The sequence below is a fragment of the Oncorhynchus kisutch genome, unplaced genomic scaffold (assembly GCF_002021735.2).
Source record: "Oncorhynchus kisutch isolate 150728-3 unplaced genomic scaffold, Okis_V2 Okis07a-Okis12b_hom, whole genome shotgun sequence".
In the NCBI taxonomy this organism is placed as follows: domain Eukaryota; kingdom Metazoa; phylum Chordata; class Actinopteri; order Salmoniformes; family Salmonidae; genus Oncorhynchus; species Oncorhynchus kisutch.
In genome coordinates this window covers 7,238,881-7,253,101 of record NW_022261984.1, presented here as the reverse complement: position 1 = coordinate 7,253,101, position 14,221 = coordinate 7,238,881, and the positions used below count along the sequence as shown (strand labels likewise).

Sequence of the window (14,221 nt, the reverse complement as noted above, 5' to 3'; positions counted from 1 at the left end):
CCCCCCCCCCCCCCCCCCCCCTCTCTAGGGGTGTTTTTGGTTAGTTAGTTAGCTGCTGTTAAAGTAGGCTAGTCTAGTTTAGGGGTGTTTTTGGTTAGTTAGCTGCTGTTAAAGTAGGCTAGTCTAGTTTAGGGGTGTTTTTGGTTAGTTAGTTAGCTGCTGTTAAAGTAGGCTAGTCTAGTTTAGGGGTGTTTTGGTTAGTTAGTTAGCTGCTGTTAAAGTAGGCTAGTCTAGTTTAGGGGTGTTTTGGTTAGTTAGTTAGCTGTTGTTAAAGTAGGCTAGTCTAGTTTAGGGGTGTTTTTGGTTAGTTAGTTAGCTGTTGTTAAAGTAGGCTAGTCTAGTTTAGGGGTGTTTTTGGTTAGTTAGTTAGCTGTTGTTAAAGTAGGCTAGTCTAGTTTAGGGGTGTTTTTGGTTAGTTAGTTAGCTGTTGTTAAAGTAGGCTAGTCTAGTTTAGGGGTGTTTTTGGTTAGTTAGCTGTTGTTAAAGTAGGCTAGTCTAGTTTAGGGGTGTTTTTGGTTAGTTAGCTGTTGTTAAAGTAGGCTAGTCTAGTTTAGGGGTGTTTTTGGTTAGTTAGTTAGCTGTTGTTAAAGTAGGCTAGTCTAGCTTAGGGGTGTTTTTGGTTAGTTAGTTAGCTGTTGTTAAAGTAGGCTAGTCTAACTTAGGGGTGTTTTTGGTTAGTTAGTTAGCTGTTGTTAAAGTAGGCTAGTTTAGGGGTGTTTTTGGTTAGTTAGTTAGCTGTTGTTAAAGTAGGCTAGTCTAGCTTAGGGGTGTTTTTGGTTAGTTAGCTGTTGTTAAAGTAGGCTAGTCTAACTTAGGGGTGTTTTTGGTTAGTTAGTTAGCTGTTGTTAAAGTAGGCTAGTCTAGTTTAGGGGTGTTTTTGGTTAGTTAGCTGTTGTTAAAGTAGGCTAGTCTAGTTTAGGGGTGTTTTTGGTTAGTTAGTTAGCTGTTGTTAAAGTAGGCTAGTCTAGCTTAGGGGTGTTTTTGGTTAGTTAGCTGTTGTTAAAGTAGGCTAGTCTAGTTTAGGGGTGTTTTTGGTTAGTTAGTTAGCTGTTGTTAAAGTAGGCTAGTCTAGTTTAGGGGTGTTTTTGGTTAGTTAGTTAGCGGTTGTTAAAGTAGGCTAGTCTAGCTTAGGGGTGTTTTTGGTTAGTTAGTTAGCTGTTGTTAAAGTAGGCTAGTCTAGTTTAGGGGTGTTTTTGGTTAGTTAGTTAGCTGTTGTTAAAGTAGGCTAGTCTAGTTTAGGGGTGTTTTTGGTTAGTTAGTTAGCTGTTGTTAAAGTAGGCTAGTCTAGTTTAGGGGTGTTTTTTGGTTAGTTAGTTAGCTGTTGTTAAAGTAGGCTAGTCTAGTTTAGGGGTGTTTTGGTTAGTTAGTTAGCTGTTGTTAAAGTAGGCTAGTCTAGTTTAGGGGTGTTTTTGGTTAGTTAGTTAGCTGTTGTTAAAGTAGGCTAGTCTAGTTTAGGGGTGTTTTTGGTTAGTTAGTTAGCTGTTGTTAAAGTAGGCTAGTCTAGTTTAGGGGTGTTTTTGGTTAGTTAGTTAGCTGTTGTTAAAGTAGGCTAGTCTAGTTTAGGGGTGTTTTTGGTTAGTTAGTTAGCTGTTGTTAAAGTAGGCTAGTCTAGTTTAGGGGTGTTTTTGGTTAGTTAGTTAGCTGTTGTTAAAGTAGGCTAGTCTAGTTTAGGGGTGTTTTTGGTTAGTTAGTTAGCTGTTGTTAAAGTAGGCTAGTCTAGTTTAGGGGTGTTTTTGGTTAGTTAGTTAGCTGTTGTTAAAGTAGGCTAGTCTAGTTTAGGGGTGTTTTGGTTAGTTAGTTAGCTGTTGTTAAAGTAGGCTAGTCTAGTTTAGGGGTGTTTTTTGGTTAGTTAGTTAGCTGTTGTTAAAGTAGGCTAGTCTAGTTTAGGGGTGTTTTTGGTTAGTTAGTTAGCTGCTGTTAAAGTAGGCTAGTCTAGCTTAGGGGTGTTTTTGGTTAGTTAGCTGTTGTTAAAGTAGGCTAGTCTAGTTTAGGGGTGTTTTTGGTTAGTTAGTTAGCTGTTGTTAAAGTAGGCTAGTCTAGTTTAGGGGTGTTTTTGGTTAGTTAGTTAGCTGCTGTTAAAGTAGGCTAGTCTAGTTTAGGGGTGTTTTTGGTTAGTTAGTTAGCTGTTGTTAAAGTAGGCTAGTCTAGTTTAGGGGTGTTTTTGGTTAGTTAGTTAGCTGTTGTTAAAGTAGGCTAGTCTAGCTTAGGGGTGTTTTTGGTTAGTTAGCTGTTGTTAAAGTAGGCTAGTCTAGTTTAGGGGTGTTTTTGGTTAGTTAGTTAGCTGCTGTTAAAGTAGGCTAGTCTAGTTTAGGGGTGTTTTTGGTTAGTTAGTTAGCTGTTGTTAAAGTAGGCTAGTCTAGTTTAGGGGTGTTTTTGGTTAGTTAGTTAGCTGTTGTTAAAGTAGGCTAGTCTAGTTTAGGGGTGTTTTTGGTTAGTTAGTTAGCTGTTGTTAAAGTAGGCTAGTTTAGGGGTGTTTTTGGTTAGTTAGCTGTTGTTAAAGTAGGCTAGTCTAGCTTAGGGGTGTTTTTGGTTAGTTAGCTGTTGTTAAAGTAGGCTAGTCTAGTTTAGGGGTGTTTTTGGTTAGTTAGTTAGCTGTTGTTAAAGTAGGCTAGTCTAGCTTAGGGGTGTTTTTGGTTAGTTAGCTGTTGTTAAAGTAGGCTAGTCTAGTTTAGGGGTGTTTTTGGTTAGTTAGTTAGCTGTTGTTAAAGTAGGCTAGTCTAGCTTAGGGGTGTTTTTGGTTAGTTAGTTAGCTGTTGTTAAAGTAGGCTAGTCTAGTTTAGGGGTGTTTTTAGTTAGTTAGCTGTTGTTAAAGTAGGCTAGTCTAGTTTAGGGGTGTTTTTAGTTAGTTAGCTGTTGTTAAAGTAGGCTAGTCTAGTTTAGGGGTGTTTTTGGTTAGTTAGTTAGCTGTTGTTAAAGTAGGCTAGTCTAGTTTAGGGGTGTTTTTGGTTAGTTAGCTGTTGTTAAAGTAGGCTAGTCTAGTTTAGGGGTGTTTTTGGTTAGTTAGCTGTTGTTAAAGTAGGCTAGTCTAGTTTAGGGGTGTTTTTGGTTAGTTAGTTAGCTGTTGTTAAAGTAGGCTAGTCTAGTTTAGGGGTGTTTTTGGTTAGTTAGCTGTTGTTAAAGTAGGCTAGTCTAGTTTAGGGGTGTTTTTGGTTAGTTAGTTAGCTGTTGTTAAAGTAGGCTAGTCTAGCTTAGGGGTGTTTTTGGTTAGTTAGTTAGCTGTTGTTAAAGTAGGCTAGTCTAGTTTAGGGGTGTTTTTGGTTAGTTAGTTAGCTGTTGTTAAAGTAGGCTAGTCTAGTTTAGGGGTGTTTTTAGTTAGTTAGCTGTTGTTAAAGTAGGCTAGTCTAGTTTAGGGGTGTTTTTGGTTAGTTAGTTAGCTGTTGTTAAAGTAGGCTAGTCTAGCTTAGGGGTGTTTTTGGTTAGTTAGTTAGCTGTTGTTAAAGTAGGCTAGTCTAGTTTAGGGGTGTTTTTAGTTAGTTAGCTGTTAAAGTAGGCTAGTCTAGTTTAGGGGTGTTTTTAGTTAGTTAGCTGTTGTTAAAGTAGGCTAGTCTAGTTTAGGGGTGTTTTTTGGTTAGTTAGTTAGCTGTTGTTAAAGTAGGCTAGTCTAGTTTAGGGGTGTTTTTGGTTAGTTAGTTAGCTGTTGTTAAAGTAGGCTAGTCTAGTTTAGGGGTGTTTTTGGTTAGTTAGTTAGCTGTTGTTAAAGTAGGCTAGTCTAGCTTAGGGGTGTTTTTGGTTAGTTAGCGGTTGTTAAAGTAGGCTAGTCTAGTTTAGGGGTGTTTTTGGTTAGTTAGTTAGCTGTTGTTAAAGTAGGCTAGTCTAGTTTAGGGGTGTTTTTGGTTAGTTAGCTGTTGTTAAAGTAGGCTAGTCTAGTTTAGGGGTGTTTTTGGTTAGTTAGCTGTTGTTAAAGTAGGCTAGTCTAGTTTAGGGGTGTTTTTGGTTAGTTAGCGGCTGTTAAAGTAGGCTAGTCTAGTTTAGGGGTGTTTTTGGTTAGTTAGTTAGCTGTTGTTAAAGTAGGCTAGTCTAGTTTAGGGGTGTTTTTGGTTAGTTAGTTAGCTGTTGTTAAAGTAGGCTAGTCTAGTTTAGGGGTGTTTTTGGTTAGTTAGTTAGCTGTTGTTAAAGTAGGCTAGTCTAGTTTAGGGGTGTTTTTGGTTAGTTAGTTAGCTGTTAAAGTAGGCTAGTCTAGTTTAGGGGTGTTTTTGGTTAGTTAGCTGTTAAAGTAGGCTAGTCTAGTTTAGGGGTGTTTTTGATTAGTTAGCTGTTGTTAAAGTAGGCTAGTCTAGTTTAGGGGTGTTTTTGGTTAGTTAGTTAGCTGTTGTTAAAGTAGGCTAGTCTAGCTTAGGGGTGTTTTTGGTTAGTTAGTTAGCTGTTGTTAAAGTAGGCTAGTCTAGTTTAGGGGTGTTTTTGGTTAGTTAGTTAGCGGTTGTTAAAGTAGGCTAGTCTAGCTTAGGGGTGTTTTTGGTTAGTTAGTTAGCTGTTGTTAAAGTAGGCTAGTCTAGTTTAGGGGTGTTTTTGGTTAGTTAGTTAGCTGTTGTTAAAGTAGGCTAGTCTAGTTTAGGGGTGTTTTTGGTTAGTTAGTTAGCTGTTGTTAAAGTAGGCTAGTCTAGTTTAGGGGTGTTTTTGGTTAGTTAGTTAGCTGTTGTTAAAGTAGGCTAGTCTAGTTTAGGGGTGTTTTTGGTTAGTTAGTTAGCTGTTGTTAAAGTAGGCTAGTCTAGTTTAGGGGTGTTTTTGGTTAGTTAGTTAGCTGTTGTTAAAGTAGGCTAGTCTAGTTTAGGGGTGTTTTTGGTTAGTTAGTTAGCTGTTGTTAAAGTAGGCTAGTCTAGTTTAGGGGTGTTTTTGGTTAGTTAGTTAGCTGTTGTTAAAGTAGGCTAGTCTAGTTTAGGGGTGTTTTTGGTTAGTTAGTTAGCTGTTGTTAAAGTAGGCTAGTCTAGTTTAGGGGTGTTTTTGGTTAGTTAGTTAGCTGTTGTTAAAGTAGGCTAGTCTAGTTTAGGGGTGTTTTTGGTTAGTTAGTTAGCTGTTGTTAAAGTAGGCTAGTCTAGTTTAGGGGTGTTTTTGGTTAGTTAGTTAGCTGTTGTTAAAGTAGGCTAGTCTAGTTTAGGGGTGTTTTTGGTTAGTTAGTTAGCTGTTGTTAAAGTAGGCTAGTCTAGTTTAGGGGTGTTTTTGGTTAGTTAGTTAGCTGCTGTTAAAGTAGGCTAGTCTAGCTTAGGGGTGTTTTTGGTTAGTTAGTTAGCTGTTGTTAAAGTAGGCTAGTCTAGTTTAGGGGTGTTTTTGGTTAGTTAGTTAGCTGTTGTTAAAGTAGGCTAGTCTAGTTTAGGGGTGTTTTTGGTTAGTTAGTTAGCTGCTGTTAAAGTAGGCTAGTCTAGTTTAGGGGTGTTTTTGGTTAGTTAGTTAGCTGTTGTTAAAGTAGGCTAGTCTAGTTTAGGGGTGTTTTTGGTTAGTTAGTTAGCTGTTGTTAAAGTAGGCTAGTCTAGCTTAGGGGTGTTTTTGGTTAGTTAGCTGTTGTTAAAGTAGGCTAGTCTAGTTTAGGGGTGTTTTTGGTTAGTTAGTTAGCTGCTGTTAAAGTAGGCTAGTCTAGTTTAGGGGTGTTTTTGGTTAGTTAGTTAGCTGTTGTTAAAGTAGGCTAGTCTAGTTTAGGGGTGTTTTTGGTTAGTTAGTTAGCTGTTGTTAAAGTAGGCTAGTCTAGTTTAGGGGTGTTTTTGGTTAGTTAGTTAGCTGTTGTTAAAGTAGGCTAGTTTAGGGGTGTTTTTGGTTAGTTAGCTGTTGTTAAAGTAGGCTAGTCTAGCTTAGGGGTGTTTTTGGTTAGTTAGCTGTTGTTAAAGTAGGCTAGTCTAGTTTAGGGGTGTTTTTGGTTAGTTAGTTAGCTGTTGTTAAAGTAGGCTAGTCTAGCTTAGGGGTGTTTTTGGTTAGTTAGCTGTTGTTAAAGTAGGCTAGTCTAGTTTAGGGGTGTTTTTGGTTAGTTAGTTAGCTGTTGTTAAAGTAGGCTAGTCTAGCTTAGGGGTGTTTTTGGTTAGTTAGTTAGCTGTTGTTAAAGTAGGCTAGTCTAGTTTAGGGGTGTTTTTAGTTAGTTAGCTGTTGTTAAAGTAGGCTAGTCTAGTTTAGGGGTGTTTTTAGTTAGTTAGCTGTTGTTAAAGTAGGCTAGTCTAGTTTAGGGGTGTTTTTGGTTAGTTAGTTAGCTGTTGTTAAAGTAGGCTAGTCTAGTTTAGGGGTGTTTTTGGTTAGTTAGCTGTTGTTAAAGTAGGCTAGTCTAGTTTAGGGGTGTTTTTGGTTAGTTAGCTGTTGTTAAAGTAGGCTAGTCTAGTTTAGGGGTGTTTTTGGTTAGTTAGTTAGCTGTTGTTAAAGTAGGCTAGTCTAGTTTAGGGGTGTTTTTGGTTAGTTAGCTGTTGTTAAAGTAGGCTAGTCTAGTTTAGGGGTGTTTTTGGTTAGTTAGTTAGCTGTTGTTAAAGTAGGCTAGTCTAGCTTAGGGGTGTTTTTGGTTAGTTAGTTAGCTGTTGTTAAAGTAGGCTAGTCTAGTTTAGGGGTGTTTTTGGTTAGTTAGTTAGCTGTTGTTAAAGTAGGCTAGTCTAGTTTAGGGGTGTTTTTAGTTAGTTAGCTGTTGTTAAAGTAGGCTAGTCTAGTTTAGGGGTGTTTTTGGTTAGTTAGTTAGCTGTTGTTAAAGTAGGCTAGTCTAGCTTAGGGGTGTTTTTGGTTAGTTAGTTAGCTGTTGTTAAAGTAGGCTAGTCTAGTTTAGGGGTGTTTTTAGTTAGTTAGCTGTTAAAGTAGGCTAGTCTAGTTTAGGGGTGTTTTTAGTTAGTTAGCTGTTGTTAAAGTAGGCTAGTCTAGTTTAGGGGTGTTTTTGGTTAGTTAGTTAGCTGTTGTTAAAGTAGGCTAGTCTAGTTTAGGGGTGTTTTTGGTTAGTTAGTTAGCTGTTGTTAAAGTAGGCTAGTCTAGTTTAGGGGTGTTTTTGGTTAGTTAGTTAGCTGTTGTTAAAGTAGGCTAGTCTAGCTTAGGGGTGTTTTTGGTTAGTTAGCGGTTGTTAAAGTAGGCTAGTCTAGTTTAGGGGTGTTTTTGGTTAGTTAGTTAGCTGTTGTTAAAGTAGGCTAGTCTAGTTTAGGGGTGTTTTTGGTTAGTTAGCTGTTGTTAAAGTAGGCTAGTCTAGTTTAGGGGTGTTTTGGTTAGTTAGCTGTTGTTAAAGTAGGCTAGTCTAGTTTAGGGGTGTTTTTGGTTAGTTAGCGGCTGTTAAAGTAGGCTAGTCTAGTTTAGGGGTGTTTTTGGTTAGTTAGTTAGCTGTTGTTAAAGTAGGCTAGTCTAGTTTAGGGGTGTTTTTGGTTAGTTAGTTAGCTGTTGTTAAAGTAGGCTAGTCTAGTTTAGGGGTGTTTTTGGTTAGTTAGTTAGCTGTTAAAGTAGGCTAGTCTAGTTTAGGGGTGTTTTTGGTTAGTTAGCTGTTAAAGTAGGCTAGTCTAGTTTAGGGGTGTTTTTGATTAGTTAGCTGTTGTTAAAGTAGGCTAGTCTAGTTTAGGGGTGTTTTTGGTTAGTTAGTTAGCTCTTGTTAAAGTAGGCTAGTCTAGCTTAGGGGTGTTTTTGGTTAGTTAGTTAGCTGTTGTTAAAGTAGGCTAGTCTAGTTTAGGGGTGTTTTTAGTTAGTTAGCTGTTGTTAAAGTAGGCTAGTCTAGTTTAGGGGTGTTTTTTAGTTAGTTAGCTGTTGTTAAAGTAGGCTAGTCTAGTTTAGGGGTGTTTTTGGTTAGTTAGTTAGCTGTTGTTAAAGTAGGCTAGTCTAGTTTAGGGGTGTTTTTGGTTAGTTAGTTAGCTGTTGTTAAAGTAGGCTAGTCTAGTTTAGGGGTGTTTTTGGTTAGTTAGTTAGCTGTTGTTAAAGTAGGCTAGTCTAGCTTAGGGGTGTTTTTGGTTAGTTAGCGGTTGTTAAAGTAGGCTAGTCTAGTTTAGGGGTGTTTTTGGTTAGTTAGTTAGCTGTTGTTAAAGTAGGCTAGTCTAGTTTAGGGGTGTTTTTGGTTAGTTAGCTGTTGTTAAAGTAGGCTAGTCTAGTTTAGGGGTGTTTTTGGTTAGTTAGCGGCTGTTAAAGTAGGCTAGTCTAGTTTAGGGGTGTTTTTGGTTAGTTAGCTGTTGTTAAAGTAGGCTAGTCTAGTTTAGGGGTGTTTTTGGTTAGTTAGCTGTTGTTAAAGTAGGCTAGTCTAGTTTAGGGGTGTTTTTGGTTAGTTAGCGGCTGTTAAAGTAGGCTAGTCTAGTTTAGGGGTGTTTTTGGTTAGTTAGTTAGCTGTTGTTAAAGTAGGCTAGTCTAGTTTAGGGGTGTTTTTGGTTAGTTAGTTAGCTGTTGTTAAAGTAGGCTAGTCTAGTTTAGGGGTGTTTTTGGTTAGTTAGTTAGCTGTTGTTAAAGTAGGCTAGTCTAGTTTAGGGGTGTTTTTGGTTAGTTAGTTAGCTGTTAAAGTAGGCTAGTCTAGTTTAGGGGTGTTTTTGGTTAGTTAGCTGTTAAAGTAGGCTAGTCTAGTTTAGGGGTGTTTTTGATTAGTTAGCTGTTGTTAAAGTAGGCTAGTCTAGTTTAGGGGTGTTTTTGGTTAGTTAGTTAGCTGTTGTTAAAGTAGGCTAGTCTAGCTTAGGGGTGTTTTTGGTTAGTTAGTTAGCTGTTGTTAAAGTAGGCTAGTCTAGTTTAGGGGTGTTTTTAGTTAGTTAGCTGTTGTTAAAGTAGGCTAGTCTAGTTTAGGGGTGTTTTTAGTTAGTTAGCTGTTGTTAAAGTAGGCTAGTCTAGTTTAGGGGTGTTTTTGGTTAGTTAGTTAGCTGTTGTTAAAGTAGGCTAGTCTAGTTTAGGGGTGTTTTTGGTTAGTTAGTTAGCTGTTGTTAAAGTAGGCTAGTCTAGTTTAGGGGTGTTTTTGGTTAGTTAGTTAGCTGTTGTTAAAGTAGGCTAGTCTAGCTTAGGGGTGTTTTTGGTTAGTTAGCGGTTGTTAAAGTAGGCTAGTCTAGTTTAGGGGTGTTTTTGGTTAGTTAGCTGTTGTTAAAGTAGGCTAGTCTAGTTTAGGGGTGTTTTTGGTTAGTTAGCGGCTGTTAAAGTAGGCTAGTCTAGTTTAGGGGTGTTTTTGGTTAGTTAGTTAGCTGTTGTTAAAGTAGGCTAGTCTAGTTTAGGGGTGTTTTTGGTTAGTTAGTTAGCTGTTGTTAAAGTAGGCTAGTCTAGTTTAGGGGTGTTTTTGGTTAGTTAGTTAGCTGTTGTTAAAGTAGGCTAGTCTAGTTTAGGGGTGTTTTTGGTTAGTTAGCTGTTAAAGTAGGCTAGTCTAGTTTAGGGGTGTTTTTAGTTAGTTAGCGGCTGTTAAAGTAGGCTAGTCTAGTTTAGGGGTGTTTTTGGTTAGTTAGCTGTTGTTAAAGTAGGCTAGTCTAGCTTAGGGGTGTTTTTGGTTAGTTAGCTGTTGTTAAAGTAGGCTAGTCTAGTTTAGGGGTGTTTTTGGTTAGTTAGCTGTTGTTAAAGTAGGCTAGTCTAGTTTAGGGGTGTTTTTGGTTAGTTAGCTGCTGTTGAAGTAGGCTAGTCTAGTTTAGGGGTGTTTTTGGTTAGTTAGCTGCTGTTAAAGTAGGCTAGTCTAGTTTAGGGGTGTTTTTGGTTAGTTAGCTGTTGTTAAAGTAGGCTAGTCTAGCTTAGGGGTGTTTTTGGTTAGTTAGCTGTTGTTAAAGTAGGCTAGTCTAGTTTAGGGGTGTTTTTGGTTAGTTAGCTGTTGTTAAAGTAGGCTAGTCTAGTTTAGGGGTGTTTTTGGTTAGTTAGTTAGCTGCTGTTAAAGTAGGCTAGTCTAGCTTAGGGGTGTTTTTAGTTAGTTAGCTGTTAAAGTAGGCTAGTCTAGTTTAGGGGTGTTTTTAGTTAGTTAGCGGTTGGTAAAGTAGGCTAGTTTAGGGGTGTTTTTGGTTAGTTAGCTGTTGTTAAAGTAGGCTAGTCTAGTTTAGGGGTGTTTTTGGTTATTTATTGTTTCTTTCCTTGGTCCAGCTCAGCCCCTTTTCCTGCTCCCCCCCATTACCGTGTGTTTATAAATTTACCTGGAGTTTGACGGTAGATTTCTGTTGTCGTGGTTATTTCGTTCACACTTTTACTTTGTCACAATTATAATTTGCATGAGTTATGTTACGGGTCTCATTACCATCCCCCCTAGACTGTCGGGCCAAAAGGGATTCATAACACTATGTAAAAGAAGGACTTCCTAGTTTATCCAAGTCTGACACAGATGTAAAATAAAAACAGTGTGTAAATATTCACACACACTGTCCAACCCGTGGTACACTTGTAGATGGACAGATCAGAGGGATATTACACACACACACACACCTAACCCGAGCCTGACCCATTCATGGACAGATCAGAGGTTAAAAATGCCCTTCTCTTTTAAACAGGGATATTACCCCCCCTCCCCCAAACACACACACACACACACCTAACCCGAGCCTGACCCATTCATTAACAAGGACAGACAGAAAGGGGGAGAGGAGAGCAGAGAGGGATCGCTAAGAGGGTGAATCATCTATAATATCACAACACACTGTTTCTGTTCAGTCACTCCTATTCTAGGGAGGTCTGGTCTACAATATAAAACACTGTTCCTGTTCAGTCACTCCTATTCTAGGGAGGTCTGGTCTACAATATAAAACACTGTTCCTGTTCAGTCACTCCTATTCTAGGGAGGTCTGGTCTACAATATAAAACACTGTTCCTGTTCAGTCACTCCTATTCTAGGGAGGTCTGGTCTACAATATAAAAACACTGTTCCTGTTCAGTCACTCCTATTCTAGGGAGGTCTGGTCTGGACTACAATTTATGAACTGAGGGAAGGAAGAAGAGACGAGGAAGAGAAGAGAGAGGAGGGGGATGAGGAACGTTACTACTCAGGAGAGAGGAGGAGAGAGGAGGAGAGGGAGAGAGAGGAGGGGGATGAGGAACGTTACTACTCAGGAGAGAGGAGGAGAGAGGAGGAGAGGGAGAGAGAGGAGGGGGATGAGGAACGTTTGATTGAGTTACTCAGGAGAGAGGAGGAGAGGGAGAGAGGGAGAGAGGGGAGGGTGAGTCTCTTTTCTGATAATAAGACAAAATGCCCTAAGGCTTATCAGGACGTGTGTGTGTGTCTGTGTTTGATGATGTGCCCCAGCAGTAGCAAATGAAGCCATTATCTGTTTTTACAAGGCAGACGTCCATTGGAGTGTAGAGGAGAGGGAGAGGAGAGGGAGAGGGAGAGGAAGAGTAGAGGAGTGTAGGAGTGTAGAGGAGAGGGAGAGGAGAGGAGGGGAGTGGAGTGTAGAGGAGAGGAGGGGAGTGTAGAGGAGAGGAGGGGAGTGTAGAGGAGAGGAGGGGAGTGTAGAGGAGAGGAGGGGAGTGTAGAGGAGAGGAGAGGGATGTTATCTAGTACCAGTTCAGTGGGGTGTAGAGGAGAGGGCTGTTATCTAGTATCTAGGTAACATTTGAGTAAAGCTTGGTAACATTTGAGTAAAGCTTGGTAACATTTGAGTAAAGCTTGGTAACATTTGAGTAAAGCTTGGTAACATTTGAGTAAAGCTTGGTAACATTTGAGTAAAGCTTGGTAACATTTGAGTAAAGCTTGGTAACATTTGAGTAAAGCTTGGTAACATTTGAGTAAAGCTTGGTAACATTTGAGTAAAGCTTGGTAACATTTGAGTAAAGCTTGGTAACATTTGAGTAAAGCTTGGTAACATTTGAGTAAAGATTGGTAACATTTGAGTAAAGATTGGTAACATTTGAGTAAAGATTGGTAACATTTTAGTAAAGATTGGTAACATTTTAGTAAGGCTTGGTAACATTTTAGTAAAGATTGATAACATTTTAGTAAAGCTTGGTAACATTTTAGTAAAGATTGGTAACATTTTAGTAAAGCTTGGTAACATTTTAGTAAAGATTGGTAACATCCTGCTTTAGAACATACGCCAATTGGACAAATGGAAGGATGTGTGTTTGTCTGTGTGTCTCTGAGTGTGTGTGTGTCGGTGTCTCAGTGTGTGTGTCGGTGTCTCTGTGTGTCTTGGTATCTTTAAAGAGGAAAGGAAAACCCAGTCATTAGTGATCTAAATAAGTAGAGAGGAACACCATCTTCTCTTTTAATGAAGGGGGGGAGAAAATAGTGAGGGTGAGAGGGAGACAGAGACAGAGAAACAGTGGAGTTCACAGTAACTGTTAGAAAATGGTTTGGAACCTGAGGCCAGAAAGATCTGACAATTAGACCGGAACACACAGGGACAGGAAGTGTCTGTGTGACCAGAACACACACGGGGACAGGAAGTGTCTGTGTGACCAGAACACACACGGGGACAGGAAGTGTCTGTGTGACCAGAACACACGGGGACAGGAAGTGTGTGTGTGTGTGACCAGAACACACAGGGACAGGAAGTGTGTGTGTGTGACAGAGAGAAAGTGACAGAAAAAGCTACCCTTCATGTCTACCCCAGACAGGTCCTCCAGACATGTAGGCAGACTCTAAACTAGCACTCTGATTTAAAACGCTCTCTAGTTGATAGTGTCCCATCACTGCTGTGGAATAGGGAATCTAATCTCTGTGTGGCTTTAGGGACCATCAGGACTGGGACAACAGTAGGACTGATTCTATTAAGATCCACACACACACAGAGAGAGGATGAGTTGGGTTGAAACTAGGGCTGTTATGGTGACCATATTACCGCCACACCGGAGGTCACTAGTCATGAAGACAGTCAAATTCCACGTGACCGTTTAGACATGGTAATTAGGCTTCTCTGTAGGCTATATTACATGGATTTACTGTGAAGGTGTAGGCTATATTACATGGATTTACTGTGAAGGTGTAGGCTATATCACATGGATTTACTGTAGGCTATATCACATGGATTTACTGTGAAGTTGTAGACTAAATCACATGGATTTACTGTAGGCCATCTCACATGGATTTACTGTGAAGGTGTAGGCTATATCACATGGATTTACTGTGAAGGTGTAGGCTATATCACATGGATTTACTGTGAAGGTGTAGGCTATATCACATGGATTTACTGTAGGCTATATCACCTGGATTTACTGTGAAGGTGTAGGCTATATCACCTGGATTTACTGTGAAGGTGTAGGCTATATCACATGGATTTACTGTGAAGGTGTAGGCTATATCACATGGATTTACTGTAGGCTATATCACATGGATTTACTGTGAAGGTGTAGGCTATATCACATGGATTTACTGTGAAGGTGTAGGCTATATCACCTGGATTTACTGTGAAGGTGTAGGCTATATCACATGGATTTACTGTAGGCTATATCACATGGATTTACTGTGAAGGTGTAGGCTATATCACCTGGATTTACTGTGAAGGTGTAGGCTATATCACATGGATTTACTGTAGGCTATATCACATGGATTTACTGTGAAGGTGTAGGCTATATCACCTGGATTTACTGTGAAGGTGTAGGCTATATCACATGGATTTACTGTAGGCTATATCACATGGATTTACTGTGAAGGTGTAGGCTATATCACATGGATTTACTGTGAAGGTGTAGGCTATATCACATGGATTTACTGTGAAGGTGTAGGCTATATCACATGGATTTACTGTGAAGGTGTAGGCTATATCACATGGATATACCAGGCCAGAGAGCAGCCCTGACGTGGATGATTGACAGGTGAGAGCAGCCCTGTATGTCGAGTCCTCACACACACGACTGTGTACCTGTAAGTTGTGTCTCTCCAGCCTCAGCTCTAGAACATTGTTCTGTTCTTCCAGACGTTGTCGCTCTCCCTCCAACTCCTCAATCTTCAGCCTGCCGACACAACACACACGCACACACACACACACACCACACACACCACACACCACACACACCACACACCACACACCACACACCACACACCACACACACACACTCCTTAGATGAATGAGCTCAATAGCGATCATGACTCTGAGTGTAATGAAGCGGTGTCTCTCCATTAATGAACTGAATGTTTGTTTTGATATCCAGACTGTAGTGAAACAGAGACACTAATCACGTGTGTAATTGATGGTAAAGTGTGTGTGTGTGTGTGTGTCGTCTACATGGGGTAGGTAAGTGGAAAGCAGGTGTGTGTCAGGCCATTGTGATGTAAACATGTCGTCATGACGACATGAACATCTAATAGTAATATAATAACCCTACAAGATAACTAGATAAAGACCAAGATCGCTTCATACATTCTAATGTTCTTCATTCCTCAGTTCTGTGTTCCATAGTTCTATATTCTACAGTTTTGTATTCCATAGTTCTATAT

At 39.6% G+C, this 14,221-nt stretch overlaps 1 protein-coding gene across 1 annotated transcript in view; it reads right to left on the bottom strand.

The window, feature by feature from the left end:
• LOC109886712 (mitotic spindle assembly checkpoint protein MAD1) overlaps positions 1-14,221 on the bottom strand; it is an 84,138-nt gene that overhangs the window by 31,615 nt on the left and 38,302 nt on the right. Inside the window, exon 16 of the mRNA XM_031814582.1 lies at positions 13,453-13,737. Coding sequence (XP_031670442.1) covers positions 13,453-13,737 — 285 coding nt within the window. The remainder of the gene's footprint in view (positions 1-13,452; positions 13,738-14,221) is intronic.